At 41.5% G+C, this 22,684-nt stretch overlaps 3 protein-coding genes across 3 annotated transcripts; 2 read left to right on the forward strand and 1 right to left on the reverse strand.

Moving 5' to 3' along the window:
* The first annotated feature begins 793 nt into the window (after window positions 1–793).
* On the forward strand, window positions 794–6,904 carry LOC109463096 (fibrillin-2-like). Its single transcript, XM_019759807.1, has 9 exons — window positions 794–818; window positions 1,080–1,208; window positions 1,959–2,081; window positions 3,082–3,240; window positions 3,765–3,833; window positions 4,322–4,447; window positions 5,044–5,169; window positions 6,029–6,175; window positions 6,791–6,904. Exons 1-9 carry the CDS (start codon window positions 794–796, stop codon window positions 6,871–6,873), a joined length of 987 nt encoding a protein of 328 aa, XP_019615366.1. The 3' UTR covers window positions 6,874–6,904.
* Window positions 6,905–6,910: 6 nt separating this feature from the next.
* Window positions 6,911–14,247, forward strand: LOC109463121 (probable Werner syndrome ATP-dependent helicase homolog 1). Its single transcript, XM_019759837.1, has 6 exons — window positions 6,911–7,986; window positions 10,693–10,804; window positions 11,537–11,750; window positions 12,189–12,446; window positions 13,063–13,134; window positions 13,522–14,247. Exons 1-6 carry the CDS (start codon window positions 7,929–7,931, stop codon window positions 14,140–14,142), a joined length of 1,335 nt encoding a protein of 444 aa, XP_019615396.1. The 5' UTR covers window positions 6,911–7,928; the 3' UTR covers window positions 14,143–14,247.
* A 146-nt stretch (window positions 14,248–14,393) lies between these two features.
* On the reverse strand, window positions 14,394–17,774 carry LOC109463125. Its single transcript, XM_019759841.1, has 6 exons — window positions 17,592–17,774; window positions 16,719–17,007; window positions 16,382–16,490; window positions 16,093–16,218; window positions 15,650–15,920; window positions 14,394–15,332 (listed from the first exon to the last, which is right to left on the reverse strand). The coding sequence occupies exons 1-6, from the start codon at window positions 17,717–17,719 to the stop codon at window positions 15,101–15,103; spliced, it is 1,155 nt and encodes a 384-aa protein (XP_019615400.1). The 5' UTR covers window positions 17,720–17,774; the 3' UTR covers window positions 14,394–15,100.
* Between the last annotated feature and the right edge of the window lie 4,910 nt (window positions 17,775–22,684).

The raw sequence follows: 22,684 nt of genomic DNA on the forward strand, positions 1-22,684 counted from the left end.
ATCATATAGCCAGTAGCCGTCGACCAAACAGAAGGCTCCATTTCTCATGGTTTATCAGGCCATAACCTAAAAAGTGGGCTGTTATACAGATAACCGCACACTTTTTGGACCGTACCATTATACGGAGGACATGACACTAACATTAGTGTTGAGACATGTCGTATTTACGTGTTAAAAACGTATTGTAATTTATTTTGAATATATTTCTTTTAAATACAGCACAATTAAAAAACGAAATTTGAACAGCGAAATACAAAACATAATTTTGACACCCCCACTAAAAGTAGCACTGTTTCAATGTCACGTGGTCACCGCAGATGATCTTGTAGATGATCTGTTTTTCTGTCCACACCATCTTGTTTAACGTGACATAGTTTTTTTTTCTAACATAGCTTTTGTCCCACTTTTTTTGGCAATGGAGGAATTTTATAAAGAAATTTGTGTCAAATAACTGTTTATTCGGTGGATATCGCACCCGACAAGGGATTATCTCACCATATACACCCTAAGGCAATAAAGCTGCAGTTCAGTAAAGGGTTGATGCCCCGACCCGAGGTGTATATGGTGAGATAATCCCTCGTCGGTTGCGATAACCACCGAATAAACCACCGAGTGAAACAAAGTTATTTGACCAAAATGCAAAAAAAAAAAATGTGACAAAAACCCTTCTATAGACGTTCGGCCATGGTGGTGGTGTGAGTCTATCAACGCGATAACTCAAAAAGTTAAAGATTGATCTTATAGATATTTAGCAGGTGAGTAGCTGTGGTTGAAATGAAGGTCAACTTCAAAAATGTCTTACCTGGTGCTTTCCAGCCGTAGAGCAGCAGACTTTTTATGCATTTTTTGTTTGTACATGTATGTGAGCTTTGAATGCATTTTTTGATATTATTATTTTATGGTATAACCTTAGAGATACCCCAGACAAGACACGACTGACCTGAGAGTTCACATATCAGTATTTGAAGCAAAAATATACAGGTCTTTATATCATGTTAAAGATCAGACGTTTTTTTTTCATTTAGTGTCATACTAAAATGATGATGCACTGATTGTTGTTGTTCCAATCTGTTTTTCAGATATCAATGAGTGTGCATCTTTTGATGGAAACATCTGTGTCAACGGAGAGTGCATGAACTTGCCGGGAACTTTCAAGTGCATGTGTGATATGGGATATGAGTTGGACAAGAGTGGTGGCAACTGTACAGGTTTGTTTCACCTTTTTCTGTATCGGTATAGCCGGTATAACCGCCCTTCAGCGTAACACACCAGCTTTGCAGGCATGCGGCGTGGCGACAGCTGGATACGTTACACTGAATTTGTTACACCGAACCTCTGAACATCTAACTCTAAACATTGTTTAAAGCTAATGATAAGGCCCCTACTGTACTAGGTGGCAGCGAATTCCGCTCTGAGCTCTAGGGAAAATAGGGTTTTGAACACCTTAATCCTTGGTTGATAACTCTGGTACTTTAAGTACTGGTATTTTTGTAAGATGAATAGACTGTGCCATTGAAGAAGCATATTTAATATCCCTACTATTTTGATTATTAAATAAGTTCTTTAATCATTTGTTGGTTTTGTAATTTTTTTATAAGAGATGTAAGGGTACACTTAAGAAAATTCAACTGGAAGCAACTTTTACTAGACATTATGATGACATTTGTAAAGTCATATGAGTCAATGTATCATTGCAATTCGTATTGTATTGTTTAAAATGTCTATCTGCACTTTGTTACAGGTTGACAGCAATAACTGTTCAATAATTATCAAGATGAAAGTATTCATTTATCCATGGCAACAACTACTAAGAAAACAATACTACAATGCTGAATCTATTTTACATGCATATTTTAACCTATAAAATTATCATAACTGATAACAGATGCGACATCTTACACCGACGTTGTAGTTCACTGACAATCGTGTGCTTTTTCTTTTGCCTCCTCACAACAAAGATCAGGATGAGTGTGCTCTGAAGGAAAAGTGTCTGAATGGAATGTGTACCAACTTCCCTGGAGGCTACGCCTGCGACTGTCCTCACAACTTTGTCTCCAACAGTGCTGGCACCGGGTGTGTTGGTGAGTGACCTGTTGTTGTACACCCATTTTACAACACACTAAAACTTGTTTAAGACGACCACGCAAACGACCAAGGAAAGTGGTCTTCTTACACAAGTGGCCTTCTTGTACAAAAAGCATTGTGAGAAGACAAAACAGAGAACAAGAAAACCACAGCAAAATTTCCACCCATTTTACAATAGACTGTCCCACTAATCTAAAGTAACGCAGCTGGTGCCACTTTACATTGCGCAAAGACCATAAAATCAATCATTATTGCAAACTGGTCGCAGTTCCATCAAGATTTCTCACTAGTTATCATGATAAGAAAACGTTCTCTGCCACACGCTTTGAAACGAAGTTATTGTCATTGGCACAGATCGGGCCATGTGAGTGCTCAAATAAAGCTGATCACGGTCGCGTTGGACAAGTGGTCAGCAAGCAAGTCCCTTAATGCTTACATCTATGGGGAAAAATCGGGACCAAGAAAAAGCAGTTGTTATGGCCAGATTATGAGCTCATACATTTGTAGGAGAGGTGGTTTCTTTCGTGGGCAAGTGTGACTGTACATGTGAAAATATCCAACACTCAAACGGCCTGTTGTTCTGGCTGGTCGTGTTCTGCCTAATTCACATATTTGCCAATCACTAGAAAAAGATTGTCTTTAAGTTGTTACCTAATAGTATACAGTTGCTTTCTGCTTTCTACACTGTAATTACAGTTTCAGTTTTGTATTATATACTGTACATGCATTGTGTTTTATATATTAGAGATGCCTCATATGTGAAAAAGACATTGAAAAAGACATTGAGTCATTTCTTAGGTCGATCGATGAAGGTTAGACATCCAGGTATAGTAATACAATACGCCAAAAAGCAGTTACAAGCAACTGGATATGATTTTGGAAACGGTCAGACGTTTCAGCTAGTATCCACTAGCTTTCGTCAGTGACTGGTCCTACCCTAATTTTTTCACAAACATTCCAAGTACTGAAATTCTAACATTTGCTGCCCCTTGTTAGATCCCAGGAAAGGTCATTGCTACTCTGATTACCAGGAACAGGGAGACCTGGATATCTGTACCCATGAGGTGGCAACAGACATTTCCCGGGCTACCTGCTGCTGCAGTCTGGGACAAGCCTGGGGCGACCCGTGTGAACCCTGCCCTCCCATTAACTCAAGTAAGTCCAAATTTGTCAGGAAATCCTAAGTGATGCAAAATGGCATATTTTCTGCACTTACATGCGTACATTTAGGCCATGATGATTTGACTATAAGAATGACATCCTCTGGGAACCCCAAAATTGATGCGAATGTGCGAATAAAAAAAAGTTTGGCAAACAAAAAGTTGTCTTTAATTCATTATATGAAACCTATATGGTCATGAAGGTTGAACAAATGACTAAACACTCACATTTTGTTTTTTTTTTCTTTTGGAATTGGTTTTGGCATTCTATGACATTACTATCTTTTTCTAATATTTTTGTAATATTTATGACATATATATGTATAGTATGCATGTATATGCTCATTTTTCAGGTGCTTTGTATGATTTACACTGAGGTAAAAAAAAGGACGAAAATTCATGCGCAAGTAGATGTCAATCGTATAATCAAATCAACATGGCCGTTGATAATCTGAAATATTTGATTTGCTAGGTTTAAACCCTGTAAGTTATATCTCACTGTGTTTTCATGTGCTTCAGCTGAACGCACTACACTGTGTCCTGGCGGCCCTGGCTTTAAACCCAATAACATCACTGTCATCTTGGAAGGTAATATTTGATTGGGCTTGCTCTTCATCATTTACTATTTACTATTTGATTATCCTTATTGTATTATTTCCATTTTCTATTGTATTATTTCCATTTATTGATTATATTTAATTTTGTATAGTTTAGAGGAGGAGGGCCTAGTATAAGCATGCCATGCTTCTCCCCTCCCCCTGCACCTGTTTTATCCTTGTTTTGTATTTTATTATTGTCTGTTTTGTTATGTGCAAACAATAAAATCAAAAATCAATAAAAAATCATTTACTAGATGATTAATCTTCAAATGCATTACTTAATACACTACAGTGCTAGTGGGAGTGAATGTACAAATAAAGGTCTTCATTCATTCATTTCTTAGTCTTATGAAGGTTGAGAATTTAGCGTATTTTTTATATTCAATCTCAGTAGTTTCGAGGCGGTACAATCTTTAGAAATAGTGAACCATGCATTAATTGTGCCAGTGTGATCTGATGATATCTTCGAATCTCCAGATATTAATGAGTGTGTGGAGTTGGTGGGTCTGTGTCAGGGTGGCATGTGTATCAACACGTTTGGAAGCTTTAGCTGTGAGTGTCCACATGGCTTCACATTGGACAGAGACTCCCGCACCTGCAATGGTATGTCCTTTTTATTCTGATCTGTATACTCTCAAGCCTTATATAATCAATGGCTGTTAGTATGCATTTCAATCTTTACATGTACGGGTATTTTACAATACAGGAGTTTGAAATGCTCAGATAAGGCCACACCAATTTAATAATTGGTTCTTGGATTTGCCAGCTTAATTTTTTTCTAATGTTCAAAAAAAAAACATTCAGGTTCTGAGTCATAAAAATGATCATATTTTTGCCCAAACAGACGTTTTCTTAGTCGGTACAGATTTCAATCTATCAATGGGTTGGATTGATAAAAAGTTTTATTATTTGCATTAAAGTTATAAATTAGCCTGCTATATTGACAGCGTGGCTCTTATTATAGTTTTGTTGGATACCAGAGGATGCCTAGGTCGGTTTTAATTTTTTTCCACCCTGTCACTTTCAATTTTTTTCTTTACAAATCCAAAAACCAACAAATCAAATTGGTGTGGCTTAATAACATCATTGTCAATATTTCCTGGTTCTGAAAGTCATTGGTTGTGATTTTATGCTTTGATGATGATCAGATACAAGGGGCTATGCATCAAGATTAATGTTTGTATTTGTTACCCTTACAGACATTGATGAGTGTCTGATTGACCCGACGGTTTGTGGAGCAGGCACATGTCTGAACACAATCGGCATGTACACCTGTGTCTGCCCTAGTGGTCACATGGCCATCGACGGTGGTCTCAGCTGCACGGGTATGTCTGACTCCCTCTTTTGGTCATTGTTCCATGCTGGTCATTTTGCTCTCAATGAATTAGTTTAAGCAAACCATTTTGTGTCTTGGAAAGTTGTTTTTAAAGTTAAATGATTTATTTTACTGATAGACGATTTTTGGGTCATAAAACCTGGTACGATGGGAGCAGGTCATTGACCTCTGATATTGATAACACGCTCCCCTGTGCGTTTTCATCAAACAACAACGAAATTCGATGTGTATTAGGCGAATCATAATCGGGGAAGGTTTAGTAGGCACGGTTTGAAAGGAACATGTGGCGCGTGGACCTGATGCTTAGAATGCCAGTTACCCGAATCGCGGTTCAGGCGGTTTGGTATGAACAAGACTTAAGCAGATGCTGTGGAATGACCATTAGCCACCAAAGCTGGTGCTCCTTTAGGCCAACGATTACAGCCTTGCAATTATTTGATCTGATTGAAGATTGGTACAGTGCTCTACAAGAAACACAGCTCCAGATTTATGTCATTAAAATAACAACCAGGATCAGGTAACTGAAATACTATGTCAATTTGTGACCTAAAGTTCCCCCGTGGTTTTCCTTGGCATCATGTGGCGTAATGGTCGGAGCGTTCGGCTCAGAACCAAAAAGTCCTGGGTTCGATCCCCTGACATGCCTGATGTTGTACCCTTAGGAAATGTATTTTACACGACGTCCCTCCCTGCACGGTGGAGTGATGCCCACCGGGCCTTTTGGCTAATTAATGCTGATACTGTGTCCAAACACTGGTGAGGTGTCGCAAACGTGTCGACATTTGCACATTTTCCACCAAGATCCATACATTTTTTGTTTGTTTTGTTTTTCTGGTTTTAATGTCCAGACATGAGGGAGAGTTTCTGCTATGCCATGGTGAGGGAAGGGCAGTGCCAGAACGCCACCAGCTTTAACCTGACAGAGCGGAGCTGCTGCTGCTCTGTGGGGGCCGGCTGGGGGGAGACCTGTATAACCTGCCCTGTGGAGGGGACAGGTAAATTTGAGTTAGGCCGTGTTGATTTGATTTTTTTGGATGACATTCGTGCACGCATGAATTTTGTCAGTTTTCAAAAAGAAACGAACGTTTTTGACCGTACTGTAAATCGCACAAAGCTGCTGCAAAATTAACAAATATATGACGTAAATATTACAAAAAGAATAATGGAAAGCAATACTTATGCCGTAGAATGCCAAAATCAATTCCAAAGGAGAAGAAGAAATTTAAAATGAGTCTATTAATCGCCATACCGTACTCTGTACGTTTAGTCATTTGTTCAACCTTCATATATACATGTATTATACCATGCTCGCACTAGTTTTGGAATTCCGAAAGGATGTCATCCATATTAGCAAATCAACATGACCTTAGATGATCAAGAGAACATCAGACCAAGAACATTATATATTAGACAAAAGACAAGATACTGATTCTAGGCTGCTTGATCTAACAATCAAATATCAATCATGCTGAATCTTTGCTAAATAAAAGCAATTTTACTTTGTTGAAAAACATACCAGGCTGTAACTAACTAACTGTAAGCCTGTTATTTTTCTCCCTTACATACTACGGTAACTTTTTTTTAGAATTACGTGTGATTCTATTTTTCAGATGCCTTCACTCAATTGTGTGGTTCTGACGTGGTGGTAGGAGAGTACTCTCCAAGCAGAGGTAGGGTTTTGGGGTATTTTTAGCGTGTTTTTAGGCTTTTTTATCGGGGTTTCTCTTTTGCACTGAATTTTTTTTCCACCAAACCCAACCTCTGCCGGCAGTCGAAAGCTTCAATGGGCTATAAACCTAATCACTTTGACACATTACGGTCGTTTTACACGAAGGTGCGAAGTGCGCGCGCCTCTGCCGAGGGCTTCCCCTCCCCCCGCTGCGAGCTTTCCGGGCTAACCGTCAAAACCACTGACCCGACTCGATTCTAACGGTCCGGGGTCACGGCGGCGTTCAAACTTGTTTTGTTTCGTCTGAGCGTATTTTTTCCTAAGTGTGCTGCTATTACTTACCTCCGTATGGAGGAACGGGCGCAGCGGGCAGCAAAAGACCTCTGGGGCTTCCCATGTCTTCGAGACGAGCAGGTCAAGGCGATTTTAGCCGCAGTGTCTGGGAAAGACACGTTCGTCGGTCTTGCAACCGGCAAAGGAAAGACCCTCTGTTACCAAATTCTACCAAACATCCTGCTAGAACCCAAGGTCGTCGTGGTGATCTCTCCACTTAAAGCTTTGGTTGCCGATCAGGTAAGGCAATATATTTATCTAATTTTTGACTTGCGTATTTTTTAGACAATGGAGACGTGACGACGGCAGTGGTGCCCCCCTCCCCATGTTTAAAATACCGGTACATTCAGAGTGACTTACCGTCTCCGCTTCATCGAGCTCCGATGCTTTAAAATAAGACTAAATAAGAACATACGTACTCAACTTAAAATGCAGTCTCAACCATTTTTCTGCATCCCCTTTGTATTCTCTTGCGCAAATGGGATGCACGTATTCTGTATGTTGTTCTTAGACACCATAATAAAGTACAACAAAAAGTTAATGCTTGATAAGCTATATATAAGTGTTTTTGTGTTGGACCAAAAGTTTTAACTCTAAACATGTAACTGCCAACACAGTACAGATGAACTTTCATGATACTATACATATAAGTGCTTGACACTACCTCAATGTATTTGCACATTATATACCATTGAAAGTATGGTACACAATACAGATATACTTGAACTTATTTCAGATACACAGATATGAGGGTTCATCTGGATATAGGGCAGTGCATCTGCAGACGGCGGGAGACATCCAGAGGTACCTGAATAGAAACACAACTGTAGTCTTGCCGCCATAGTCTCATCATGCCATTTGATTTCATTTGATTTGTATAAGCACCTAACATCAAAAATTAAGGCCCTGGTTACTATTAAGGAAAGAAAGTTACTAAACGAAAGGGTAAGACAGATCAACTACAAATTAGACGGTCTAAACGCGAGGAAATCTAACCTTGAAAAACTACTGAGGGAGAAACTATCAGACGAGATTTTTGCCGAAACTAAAGAGTTCATAACACGCGGACAACTTGATCAGCACGAGAAGGGAAAAGACAGACAGAAGACCAAATTTGATCGTTTACAGCAAAAGAAGACTATTAGCGCAGCAGATAGTGACCCAAATTGGAGATCAAACAGTTCCGAACCCAAAACCACTACACAGGCCAAAACCGACGAGAGGTGGGTAAAAAACCTAAGTAGCCATACTCTCACAGAACCAGAGAAATCACTGCTTTCTAAAGGTCTAAATTTTGCAGTAGCACCCAACAAGATTCCCAGCATTGACATTGTGACAGAAACCGAGTCAGCAATTCGTCGGGCACGTTTACCACAGAGACAAGCTGAAGCCTTGCGCACCAAAGTAGCTACCACCCTAAAAGTCTCCAAACCCCCTGCTAGTAACATCACACGGGAAGAACGTACCGCTCTCAAAGATTTGGCTACCAATCAAGACATATTGATCCTTCCTGCAGACAAGGGCAGATGCACAGTAGTCTTAGACAGGGAGAAGTACGACAGGAAGGTACAGGACCTATTGGGAGACAAAGACACCTACATGCCCTTGAAAAAGGACCCCACTAACAAGTTTAAAGGGAAAATCAGTTCAGCTCTCAAGAAATTGCAAACTGAAGGAGTTCTGGATCGCCCCACCTACCTAAAACTCAATCCCACAACGGAACAACCCCCTGCTTTCTACGGCCTTCCCAAAATCCACAAAGTGTCCCTCTACGACCCATAGTCTCCAGTATAGGCTCTGTCACCTATGAGTTAGCAGGTTTTCTAGCCAAGATTTTAGGACCACTAGTGGGGAAATCTCAGCACCATGTACAGAATAGTGCCGACTTTGTCAACAAAATCAAAGACATTCATGTAGAGGATGATGAAACCATCACTTCGTATGACGTGTGCTCACTTTTCACCTCCATACCACCCAAGGAAGCAGTGTCAGTAGTCAAGGAAGCCTTGGAAGCCGATGATACACTTGCAGATAGAACCAACCTATCCGTTGACCAAGTTTGTGAGCTACTAGAACTCTGCTTAGGATGCACATACTTTACCTACAAAGGACAGTTCTACCAACAAATGCACGGCTGTGCTATGGGATCACCAGTCTCACCAATTGTTGTAAACCTGTACATGAAGAAGTTTGATAACAAAGCCCTCAGCACTTTCAATGACACTCCCCCGGCCAACTGGTTTCGATATGTAGATGACACTTGGTGCAGATTGAAAAAGAGGGTAGCTGCTGACTTCTTTGACCACATCAACCAGATAGATGACAACATCAAGTTCACACAGGAGCCAAGCCATGACAACATGCTCCCTTTCCTAGACACCAAAACTATCGTAGAGGAAGATGGTAACCTTCGTTTCGAAGTGTACAGGAAACCAACCCACACTGATCAGTACCTGGCTTTTGATTCCCACCACCCTTTGGAACACAAACTAGCAGTGATCAAAACTCTCTTCCATCGTGCAGACAACATTGTCACTTCAGACCAAGCCAAAACGGACGAACAAAGACACCTCCGAGGTGCCCTGGCTAAATGTGGCTACCAAAACTGGACTTTCAACAAAGCGCTCAAACCTTCAGATCAGTCTAAGAAAACCCAGAAGTGCAAACCATTGACCAACAAAAACAAGGCCAACATCACTATTCCGTATGTCCAAGGAGTATCTGAGAAACTCCGACGGATCTTCCAAAACTTCAACATAGCCACTAACTTCAAACCTCACTCAACCCTCAAAGACTGGTACACCCTAAGGACCGACCTCACAAGGGTACCAAGGCGAATGTTATTTACAGACTCAAATGTGAGGAGCCCAATTGTAACAACAACTACATCGGAGAGACAAGTCGACCGCTTAAAGTAAGGTACAAAGAACATTGCCGACCTAGTGCCAACGGCTACTCCTCAGCTATTTTCCACCACCTACAACACAACCAGGGTCACTCTTTCAAACTCGAGTCCACGGATGTCTTAGACCGCGAAACACGCTGGTGGGAACGGGGTGTTAAAGAGGCAATATATGAAAGAATGTACAACCCACCCTCAACAGGGAAGGGGGGCTACGGGTCGATCTTTCCGGCACTTGGGATTTGGCACTCCCAGCCCCGAGGACAGACAACACTTAAGCTCCTGTCCTGTATAACAGGAGCTTTCAGACTAATTTGCATCGTCTTGTCTTGACTTGTCTGACTTTTGTTCCTTTTTCGACTTCCAAAAATTTGTCTTCACTTTATTTGCATATCAATCAACAGGTTGTGTATATAAACCTGCTTTCCCCTCTGGTCTCTCAGTCACTGACGAAAGCTAGTGGATACTAGCTGAAACGTCTGACGTTTTCAAAATCATATCCAGTTGCTTGAGTAACTGTTTTTTGGCATATCGTATTACCTGGATGTCTAACCTTCATCGACGTAAGGCCCTGGTTGTTAATTCTTTTCCTCTTGTTTCCTCTACAGTTTTCATGGCACCAGAGCAGGCTGTTTCAACAGAAGGACGACAGCTTATGCAGAAGCCCCCTCTCCCCATAGCACTGGTAGCAGTGGATGAGGCACATTGTATACACGAATGGTATGTTATTACTGACAAAACTCATTCTTATTTTACTGTAATGGGTGAACCATCACTGCAGATGAGGAATTGTATGTGAAGTTAGAGAAAGCTATCTTGGCTTACAACAAATGACAAAAAAAAGTTTATTTAAAATAGACAGATCCATGGTGCAAAACACTGTGTATAAAAAACCTTTGATCAACATTTTTCAGATATCCACCATCAATCCCTAGAACAGTAAAGGATTTTTCCCTACAACAGTAAAGGAGTGGAACAAGCTGCTGGAAAACATTGTTAGAGCTAAGACACTAGAGACATTTAAGAATTGCATAAACAGTATGTAGTTCTGAACATCAGTTACGGGTACTCACCGCCACCCTGCTTTGGGTGGTGGACAGGGAGTGGTGCCCCTGCCCATTGCGGAGCTGCAGACTACAACATATATACCACAACACATATATACATTTACATATACATTTACATTATACATTTGCGGACCACCCCCATCAAAAACCCCTACCCCCACCGTGCTGGAGCCCTCAAACTAGTGAGGTTAGCGCGAAAAGGGAAGAAAAAGAAGAAGAATCTCCATTGTCTGATCTAATATGTCTGATCTCTGATACATACTTTTTTTTTACAATTACTATTACTAGAGATCACTATTATTGCATGTGCTTAACAGAACTTAACGCCCGACCTGATGATGATGATGATGAACAGAACTTTAAGTTTGAATTTTTATCATAACAGGGGGGACGACTTCCGGAGAACTTTCAAGGAGCTTGGGAGCCTCCGCGCTGTCCTGTCACTTGACATTCCCTTCATGGCTCTGACTGCCACTGCAACCACTGCTGTGTTGAAGACGGTGAAGACCACACTACACATGGACGAGCCGGTGATTGTGAAAGGCTGCCTGGACAGGCCAAACATCCATCTTCAGCTGAAAAGTATCAAGAGAACAAAGGTAAGCTTTTCCTTTAAACCCTGTTAATCATCCCCCAACTTTATGATAAATAATATGGTAACTATGTATATATGTATATATATATATATATATATATATATCTTAAGGAAAGCACCAGATAATACCTATGATTATAATTATGTTCAGTTCCAGTTTTGTGCTTCAACAGTGCTATCTCAACTCATCATTACAAGATGATACATAGATTCACATGCACAAAGTGACAAACTTTTTTAAAAATGTAAGGCCGAAGACAGTGACTTTTTTTTTAATTTTAAGAACAGGTGAAAATCTATGTGCGCGGATGTAATCCATAAAATCAAATCAGTGTGCCCTTAGATTAAACAAGGGATAGACAATAGTATATAGTACACTCTGATATAATTGCAACATTTTGTATGGTCTTGTTACATGCCAAGCTTATCATTTATCAAATAGGAAGACCTCCAGCCTCTAGTGCAACACATAGTCTCGGCTGAGAGTGTGGAAGACATCAAGAAACACCTGGTCTACGCCAAGACAAAAAAGATGTGCATGGATCTGTGGGAGGTCATCCGGGGCCAATGCAGTGGATCAAAAAAGAAGGCAGTTAGGGCTTTCCATGCAGACATTTCAACTAAGGCAAAAACCGAGATACTGGAGGGATTCAGGAGTGGGGCCATAAGGATTGTTGTGTCAACAATTGCCTTTGGCATGGTAAGACAAGTCAATTCATTTTTCTTTAAAGAATATAAATTTGATGACCTGAAATGAACGCTGGTAAACTAAAGCTGCCTCATTGTTTTTAATTGCCAAACATATGGGTGTAAGCATCCCATGACTCCTTCTGAACTTGTAACATTAAAATTTCATCTGTGCTATCTAAACCTTACAGCCAAAGGTGAGGCCATGTTATTTAATTGAACAAGATGAACTGTTACATTGCACTCAAAGCTACACTATGTTTGTGCAGCTTCAGGTTTCCAGTCAAGTGACATATTTTGTTTGACAGCTTAGGCCCTGTTTTCAATAAGCAAAAAAAATCTGTTGGGCATTGTTCAACTTCAACGTAAGCCAAAATCGCCTAGGACACTTTTCGGTTTACACACAAGGACTTTGGCTCCAATGTGTGGACTGCTTTAGTTTACTAAATGTATAATCAATCTGTATTGAACGTATAATGGAACTGCCATTGATCTTAATATAATTTTACTTGGATTGGATTCATGCATACCCAACATCACTGCACTGGGATAACCAACCATATACAGCTTTTCCACACATATAGAACTGTTGCATACAGCGCTAATGCAAATATATGTTTGTCACACAGGGTATCGACATTCCTGATGTTCATGGCGTGGTCGTATATCACGTGCCCACCACCATTGGGCAGCTCTATCAGGTAAATGCTCTTTTGTATCAATAAATTTCCATGCAGGAATCTATTTGATCAACATTATGTTCCACTAGGAGACTCTTGCACAACTGTATTGTTCAGTTGAAGGATAGTGAAATTGGCCTTTACCTCTTCATGGTTTATTTTCATCAGTGTTTACAATGTTATCCACTCTTGAAGGTTTGCTAAACTTGAGTAAGGATGTACAGCATAAATGTATATATATATATAGAGAATTGTTCTGCTTTGATTGAGTGCTCAATAAGTCTATTTATTTAAAAACTATCACCAGAAAATTACATAAATTTACAGTGCCGAAATGAATCCATTTGATAAGCCAGCTTAAGAATTTTGTTTATGTCTGACTTGAGGTATATGTTGCTTTTGCTCCAGGAAATTGGGAGAGCCGGACGAGATGGGGAGCAAGCCACTGCCACCATTTTTCATGGTAAAGCTGACCTCAGCAAAGCTGAAGAAGACGTGAAAGCATTCGTACAGACAACAGGGTGCCTCCGGGAAGAGCTGCTTAAACATCTTGGCCAAGATCTCGAAGAGCCCCCAGAAAATTGTTGCACGACGGAGGAGGACCCCAACAACAATGGCCTCTTCATCTTCCTGCAACAAGCCAACCCTGAACATGCTGACCAGACGAGACCAAGAGCCCCCAATCGTAAACAGCGCCAGGACACAAAAAGGGGTGATGAACTTAAAGCCAAGCTGAGGGAGATGCGGGACTCCTGGTTTGAGGAAAGGCCGGAACTCCAGCTTTTTGGCCCTGTGGCTGTCCTGGCAGATGAAGTCATAAACACACTTGTTTCCAAGTGTAGGGGTATACATAACATTAATGACTTGAAAAAGATCAAGGGGGTACAAGCCAAATATGCCGCTGAAATTATTGGAGCGTTTGACCAGTTTTTCCCTGAGTGCCCACCACGCAGAGTGGCAGTGGCCAGGAGGCAAAGGGGGGCAGCTAGCGCCAGGAGAGCCCTGCAGGACATCACAAATGTAGAGTAATTACTAGTAACATACCTTACTCATCCATTAGCGTCTGTAGATCAACCTCTAGGTCAGGATCCCTGTCGTAGATGTCCTCCTCATCTTCTGTTTCATCTTTGCTGAGGAAGTTGGTAAGCCAGTTGTCGACAGTGATTCGCTTCATCCCCTTGGCAACAACATCAGTGAACTCTTTGCCATAGAACAGGCGTCTACCAGGAGTTGGTTGGTATACCAGTCCTTCACTGATTTTACAGTACATGGAGCAGATGTCTTTGGTGGCTGATGGCGACGTGTGACCAACTGTTTGCCTTGTCCCGAAGACCTTGTCACAGAGGCGCCTCGCCTCGTCGATCAAAGGCACGGCCAACGAAACTTCCTGTGCATGTTCCAGTGTTAAGTGTCCACCTGATGATTTCAGAACTTTCTTAAGGACCCTGAAATGAGAAGAAAAATTCTGCTTCAGATGATTGTGATTCTAATATTGTGCTTTTGGGTCAGAGTTTTCTTTGCTGGACTTCAAGTGTGGATAGGAGACTAACTTATTAATAAGTAACATGCAATAGTGTCTCAGGATTCTAATCAGTTCCTTTCTGTTCAAAGGGACTGTTATCATGACAATGTAAATAATGTAAATGCTTTGCAAGTTGCCTTGTTTAAGTGTGATACCAATAATGTAACTGGTGATATAACTGCTATGTGGAATGGAATTTAAGTTCATTGTAAAGTTTGTATATCCCATTGCAAGTTACTTTTTGATCAAAGGGAATGTGCTGTTATCATTGATATGTAAATAATGTAAATATTAGGCAGAAGTTAGTTCTTTTCAGTGCACTCAAACACTCTAAGTAAAGAAGCAACTAGACCTGCGTGTTCCAGTGATGTTAGGTTGCTTGTCAAACTTTACGGCATGCAAACTCTGCACTGTGAACTAGCTTGCCTACAATCATTGCCTTTTAAGATATACTGTGCAATAAACTTACTTGTTGTAATGCTCCACCAGCATATCCACTGGTTTTCCGTGGCCTTCTTTGGAATGTGTGTTCACTCCGCGGTTGTGCGTCAACACATATGCCGTTTTGGGTGACCAATCAGCCATTAGATTGGCCAGATGGTTTGCAGCTTCGGTACTGTACTGACTTCGTCCAGTGCCTAGAAATGTTGGCAGCCAAAACCGCCAGTGAGCCACCACAGCTGGACCATCTTCATCCCTGCAGTAAACACATTAATGTATTTGTATATAACATTATTTTATGTGTGATGTATCATCTGGTCCTTACTTTTAAATCATTCGTTCCTTGAAGCCTATCTGAATCAGAAAAACAAGGTGCACAAAGTTACACACAAAAAAATACAATACAGTCTTAACATGAAAATTCAGTGAAAACATTATAATTGAGGAATTTAAAAGACACTACTCAGAATCATGAAAACTCTTGTTATCAAAGTACGTCTATAACATGACACTACAGCAGGAAAATTCAACTAATGGTACATAATACTCAAGTCATAAAACAGATTTTCTTACCTAATGCACTGTCGGAGATCTGTGTACAGCATCAGGTGTTGTAAGAGGGATGTTGCAAACTGAAAGACGGAGTCGTCCACACTGTTGCCCGAAGACCTTTTGAAGATGTACTGGTCCATAAAACTATGGACAAGGTCCTCCAGCTCCTCTTCTGTCCGCTCTTCGATGACCTCGGAGGGACTGTCCATTTCCAGATGTTGAAGGAGGGCTGCAACCAGATGACCTTCGCAAGCATGGTGCAGGAACTCATCCATCTGGTTGAACTTCTTGCCTACAAAGAAGAAAGCAAAATAAAAACATTGACATGTAAATGCATACTCTCTATCTGTGAGTGAACTATCCATTAATACATCTTGTTCCATAGTCTTAAACAAACACATGTATAACATGTATAATGTTAGATTCAGTGATGTAAAACAATGACCAAAGTAAAGGCTACAAACCTAAAGAGTCAACAGTCCGCCTATCTACCGCATCCTTCAGATGGGCAAGTGACCCGATGTTCTTGGGCGAGGACCAGTAGGCTAGGAAAAGACACCGGCCTGTTTCCCACAAGAAGTGGAAATCACCTGTAAAAAGGTAAGCATTCCTTGGTAAGCCCTTCTATTTCAGATGACATTGCATAGATAAACAATGATGTGATGGCAAACTATTAAAATTTTTCTAGAAATTTGGAGAGTAATCTATTAAGACTTGTAACCTTATAAAACTGTAATCTACTAAACATCTCACCCGGACATTCCTTCGCCCACGTCAGTTTCTCAAGGTCATCCACATCGTCCTGTCGGTACCTCCGCGCACCTCTGATGTTCTTACAGGTGGCTTGGTCGCCAATTACTTCCTAAAGACAACAATTACAAAACACATTTTAGCACCCACTAGTAACACATGGCACTTAAAACAGATGAACATTCATCCAGTCATTAGAACTGACTATCAATACGTTGGTCATGACGTCTTAAATATCGTTGGAATATCATAGTTTGTATTGGAAATCCTTGCCAGTGATTTTGTTTAAAAAAAAACTGTCATTCATGGCATCAGTCACATTTTGAAATGCTTCACTAACCTGATCCCAACAGTTCTCTGCTGTCATGCCTGCCTCTGTGGCAAACTGTCGGAGGATCTGTATGTTGTCTGACGTGGTTGCCTCATTGGCGCCCATGAGCTGTAGTGGTCTGTATGTTGATGAAGTAGTTGACTTCCGCTTTGGTGGAGGCTTTTTGTGGTTGGCAAATGACAAGAACTCTGAAGACAGAACTGCCTTGATGTGTGCACCGAATCTCTTCTTCAGGTTGGTCATGTCCTCTTTACTGGGGAGAAAGTCGTCATCACTGAGATCCTTGCGCCTTCCCTGTAAAGAACAATATTCATCACAAAACATGTCAATGCATTGGTACATTATTTATTCTTACCTGAGATTTACCACATTTGAGAGAGGACTGACATAACTAGGGACTGTAACCTTTTTAAGATGTCAACCCAGATAAAAGACAGTAAGTAACACTATTGCCCATGATCATGAAAATCAATAACTTAAGTATCTTTACTGCTTAAGTCATTCAAAAGTATCTCAAAACAAACCTTTGGTTCTGTTGATAATGCCTCATCAGGAACATGTCTGATTGGCACGGTCAATCGAGACGTCCAATTCTTCATCTCTGAACGATGACCTACAACAATGAAAATAAAGGAAAATAGCTCACAACGCTCAGGATAACAGCTGCAATTGTAACTGAAATGGAGACTGTGCAGTTATTTCTACTGTCTTCCTTGACCCTAATGCACAATATTTCATGTCATGAGCATGAGCTAAAAGTGGATTTATGTCATTTGAGTCAAAACAAAACCCATATGAAAGGATAGGTAAAAAAAACTATGACTACTATAGTAAAAAATTCTACTAAAAAGCAAACATTACAGCATACCTTGTCTCAGTTGCTGGACGTTGACCATGATATTTACATTGTCATACGCCCATATTTCCCCAGCTTCCGGAATGGGAGTGGACCGCATGACCGCTGCATTTTCGCTTATCACTCTCCACACAGTCCTAGAGGACACTCCCATGCCTGCGTGGTTGAGTGTAGCCAAAAGCTAGGCAGAATAAAATAAATAAATAAGATATTACACCCTATTTGAATTCTACACCCAAAATACAGTATGTTTGGTCTAGTGGATATCAAATCTACCTCTGAGTTAGATGTTCGTGAACTGTTTCTGAGTGTCCGTGGAACCTTTTTAGCTAAGTTTGAACACCGTACCGTGTGAGACTATCTCGTGAATCCAAATCTTCTGAGAGGATAATGGCTACACTGTGGACGCAGGCGCCGTTGCGGTACTCCATGGAGTTTTTGAGAGGACTAAAACGTACAGCTCTGCCTTCCGGTCCTGACATCAAGGAACACCTGCTTCGCCTTGGAGTGTGGAAATGGAGATGCAGGCCAAGGGGAAAGAAGGCAGGAAGACACTTGCAACGTAAGATCTACCCCATTATTGGCAATAGACCTCACGTATGTAAATGCTATCCAACCATATCCAAATCGCGCCACCTACAAGCACACAAATGCAAATCAGACGATTTATCGCAACCAGTCTCGAGCCAGCTGGGGGGAATCCAGTCGTTCCTGACCAGGCATTGTCAACACAATGTAGCAAACCGTGTACTGACAAGGATCGACGTCGCGTCTCGGAACTTTGATCCGCAACCACCGGTTAAGCACCACGAGCCAACACATAAGAACGTTCATCACCTACCCTCTCTGTTCCTCAGTAACGCCCGATCTCTGAGCAACAAACTAGAGGAATTCGAACTACGTTTACATGATCTACACACCGGTATTGCCATTGTTACTGAGACATGGTTCCGTGAAAATTCGCCAGCTGAGATGACTGACATCCAAGGCTACACGACGTTCTCCCGGGCACGCGCAGAGCGATCGGGAGGTGGAGTTGCAGTTTACGTTAGGGAGGACATCCCTTCGCGTACCCTGGACATCCCCGTCCCTGAGGAGTTGGAATGCACCTGGGTGAACGTACGACCCCATCGTCTCCCAAGGAAGGTATCCTGTCTGGCTGTTTGCGCCGTGTACTCACCTCCAGACTCTCCCCACAGTGAGTTACTTATCGACCACTTGGTGAACACTGTCGACTACCTCCAAGTTAAGTACCCATACATAGGGATAATTATTGGTGGTGACTTCAACCGTGTTGATGTTAACAGACTTTGTATGTCTCATAACCTTCGGCAAGTTGTTGATCGTCCCACAAGAGATGTTTGAAGTTTGAAGTTTGAAGTTTATTTCATACTACAGCCTTATAGCAGCCTAAAGGCTGAATTGACAGGTCTGTTTACATACAGTGTATATACAATAAATAATTACATTAAAGATGTCTAAGTGTGCTTAATAAGACGCATTAAAATTTAATAAAAGCCTATAGATATTTAAAAAGTTTGTAAGCGATATATACATATGAGGAAATTAACTATTTTGTAGAATGCTAAGCGAGTAATGAAAAAGTCGTGAGTTACAACAAAAGGTTCACGGGTAGGCATAAAATAGTCGGTTAACAGGGATCATTGTAAGAATAAAATGACGATGTAATAGTGAGACTAACAATACAAGGCTCTAACTTTATAACTTGTGTCCATTCAAGATTCGTTGTTTAAAAGTTCGATCAAGTAGGGCAATGGTGAGTTTTTGTAGCGCTCCGTGCGACAGTATGGTGTGTCGATCTTGTGAGAGTTGCGAGTTTGCCGTCCGGACACATCACGCCTGGTCGGGGGTAACCAGTTCCTGAACTCTGAGTTCAACAGGGATGTGGCGAATGACCGACAGAGGCTAACCCGTCGATCTGACAGTGTGGTGAGATTCAGACTCTCCAATGCTGACGCGTAGTTGTCGTACTGATGTCCGAGAATAATCCTACACGCCCTTTTCTGGATGCGTTCTAGACTTGTGGTTTGTTTGACAGTCAGCGATGAATGCCACACGGGTGTCGCGTACTCCAAGGACGGACGAACATATGCGGTGAAGACAGTCGTCAGGTCGGTAACTGACATGCCGAACCGTTTAAGTCTGCGCAGTGGATACAGTTTTCTATTGGCACCTGTGATCATGGTGAGGCTATCCTTGACCTCATCATAACTAACTTGAAATCCTTCTATGTATCTCCGTGTACAGCAGATCCCCTTGCCACAAGTGATCATAACACTGTCATTATGCATGCAAAAGGTACACATGTGACGAACAAGATGTCCAAAAGAGTCTGTCGACCCTTTCCTGACTCATGCATTCGCCATTTCGGCCAGTGGATCACTACTTATGACTAGGGAGAAGTTTCTTCCGCTCTCACTACATCCGAGAAGTCCCGGGCTTTTTACAGTACCCTGAAAGCCAAGATCGACCAGTTCTTCCCTGTAAAGCATATCCGACTACAACAACACGACAAGCCATGGATCACACCCGCCATCAAATCAATGATCCAACAACGCCAACAAGCCTTCGCGAACAATGACAAAACTTCATGGAAGAAACTCAGAAATAGTGTGCAGCGGAAGATCAGCGTATCCAAAAGTAAATACTACAATACAAACGTCGAAACTTTGAAGAAAGAGGATCCTGCCTTGTGGCATAAACAGATAAAAACTATGACCAACTCTACCCGTACTGAACCCGTCATTCACATTGACGGTCTGGACCCACGAGACAAACGCGGTACTGCCAACGCAATAAACAAAGAACTTGCATCTGTAATCAACTCTCTACCTCCGCTGGACCCAGCAGTGCTACCTTCCTACCTGCCATCCCTCCAACCACCTACTGTAAGTGTTTGGGAGGTGTACAGGAAACTTCAACAAGTCAAGGTACGGAAGGCGGCAGGACCAGACGGAATTCCTGGTAAATTGATCCGCGAATTCGCCTTTGAATTAAGTGTGCCGCTCGCAGATGTAATCAACTCTTCACTCCAGCAAGGCACAGTGCCAGAAGAATGGAAAAACGCTACTGTTATTCCTCTCCCCAAGACGAAACCGCCGTCCATAAAGGAACTTCGTCCCATTTCACTAACATCGCTTCTGAGTAAAGTTGCTGAGAACTTCATCTGCCAGTGGACCTTGACAGACATCCTCCCGCGTATTGATACCCAACAGTTTGGAGGTATAAAAGGTAGATCCACAACCCACTGCCTTCTAGACATGACACACACTATGTTTAAGGCTTGCGACAAACCCAACACCATCTGCACCCTCGTCTCTACGGACTATAGTAAAGCATTTGACAGAGTCAGTCACACTGTCGCCATCTGTCGCTTACTAGACCTCGGGCTACGGCCTTCCATAGCCAGATGGATTACTGACTTTCTCACCAACAGATGCCAGGTAGTGCGCTATCACGGGGCCCTCTCTGACAGTGTACCGGTCACTTGTGGTCTGCCACAGGGTACGTTATTGGGCCCACTTATTTTCACCGCTTATATTAACAGTGCAGCACAACAAGTGGTCTCGAGGCGCTGGAAGTTTGTAGACGACCTAAACTTACTGGGAAGTACGAAACCCACCTACAAGTTCCTCTCATTTGCAACAAGACCTGACTGACTTAGACAACTGGTCAAAGGAAAGCCACATGATGCTGCACCCTGGGAAGTGTAAAGTTATGTATGTCTACTTCAGTAAAGCTTTGCACATCCCACGGCCTCTAACGATCAACAATGTTGTACTTCAGGAAGTCAGCTCCATGAAGATTCTAGGGATCCACCTCCAAGCAAACTTGAAGTGGAACATACATGTTGACACGATTTACCACAAAGCCAGCCAAAGGCTATACCTCTTGTGCAAACTGAAACACTTCCACCTTCCCATTGAAGACCTTGTGTCTGTCTACATCTCCTACATCCGCCCAGTCATGGAATACGGGGCACCCGTATGGCATTCCGGACTCTCTAACTCCCTCAGCAACAAAATTGAGAAAGTACAACGTAGGGCCTTGCGGATCATCCTGGGAGCCAGCTTCACGTCGTACTCTACGGCATGCGCGCAACTTGGTCTTCCTACACTCTACGCACGGCGCCACGAACTGACTGCAAAATTCGCCAAATCCCTTGAACAGTCTGACCAGTACAGACATTTACTACCACCGTTACGGGGGGAAGTGAGTGGAAGAAAAACTAGGTCATCTCACAAACTCGATAGTATCCACTGCAAATCAGAAAGATATAACTCTAGTGCAATACCTCACATGGTGCGACTGTTGAACTTGTAAGAAAAAAACTGCCCTATTCTAAATTATATTGTATAATGTGTCTTCATGAGATCTTTTAAATATTTTAAATTTGTTATTGCGTAATTTAGCTACAGTATAACTACGCTTTTAATATTGTACCCTATACAGTTAATGTTTTTATCATCTGTTGTTAATGGAACCCCCACGCAATTCAGTCTGTGACTGCCATGTGGGAACCATTGTTATGTGTTTTACATGAAACAAATAAACCAGTATTATAGATAATTGAAATGCTGAGAGGCCTTTGTAATGTAAGACATCTGAACAGCACACATCTGTAGCAGTGATGATGGAATGTTAAACTACTGTCTTATATTACACAATTTCTCCCAGGTACCTCATGCATGAAAAAAGCCTAAACACTGACAACCTAACATGCAATTGCAACAACAAAAATTGCAAAAGTTATATTTTCATACATGTCAAGTTATATTTCCATTTTTCAAAGGATACAATTTACAATATATGAAATCAACTGCTTGAATCAGTCAATCTTTGCGATTGCCAAAATTTAACTATAACCTAACTAACATTTAGAGGTGTGGAGAGATGGAATTCACTCCCCACTCCAAGCAGATGGGAAAACTGCTTTATCCATACATTAAAAAAAATGTGCAAGTACTAGAAGGGAGTCTAACAATTCTCTTGGCACTCTTGAACTATTAGGCAACGAACATATGAAATTGTATATTATAATGTATACATATAAGTTTTGAGTACACACCTGGTCATTACATGTTCTGGACAAGTATCC

The sequence above is a fragment of the Branchiostoma belcheri genome, unplaced genomic scaffold, assembly GCF_001625305.1.
Source record: "Branchiostoma belcheri isolate BF01 breed outbred unplaced genomic scaffold, Haploidv18h27 scaffold122, whole genome shotgun sequence".
NCBI lineage: Eukaryota > Metazoa > Chordata > Leptocardii > Amphioxiformes > Branchiostomatidae > Branchiostoma > Branchiostoma belcheri.

What these genes read in the sequence shown, in the direction of transcription:
- LOC109463096 (XM_019759807.1), top strand. Translation starts at nt 794, where the DNA reads ATGTCTTACCTGGTGCTTTCCAGCC. An exon ending in CTGCCCTCCCATTAACTCAA is followed by an intron (nt 3,241 to 3,764) that starts GTAAGTCCAAAT and finishes CATGTGCTTCAG; the next exon opens with CTGAACGCACTACACTGTGT. An exon ending in CATCACTGTCATCTTGGAAG is followed by an intron (nt 3,834 to 4,321) that starts GTAATATTTGAT and finishes TCGAATCTCCAG; the next exon opens with ATATTAATGAGTGTGTGGAG.
- LOC109463121 (XM_019759837.1), top strand. Translation starts at nt 7,929, where the DNA reads ATGAGGGTTCATCTGGATATAGGGCAGTGCATCTGCAGACGGCGGGAG. An exon ending in ACGGCGGGAGACATCCAGAG is followed by an intron (nt 7,987 to 10,692) that starts GTACCTGAATAG and finishes TTTCCTCTACAG; the next exon opens with TTTTCATGGCACCAGAGCAG. An exon ending in CAACAATTGCCTTTGGCATG is followed by an intron (nt 12,447 to 13,062) that starts GTAAGACAAGTC and finishes TTTGTCACACAG; the next exon opens with GGTATCGACATTCCTGATGT.
- LOC109463125 (XM_019759841.1), bottom strand. Translation starts at nt 17,719, where the DNA reads ATGGGAGTGTCCTCTAGGACTGTGTGGAGAGTGATAAGCGAAAATGCA. An exon ending in GCGGACTGTTGACTCTTTAG is followed by an intron (nt 15,921 to 16,092) that starts GTTTGTAGCCTT and finishes TCTTCTTTGTAG; the next exon opens with GCAAGAAGTTCAACCAGATG. An exon ending in GATCTCCGACAGTGCATTAG is followed by an intron (nt 15,333 to 15,649) that starts GTAAGAAAATCT and finishes TGTTTACTGCAG; the next exon opens with GGATGAAGATGGTCCAGCTG.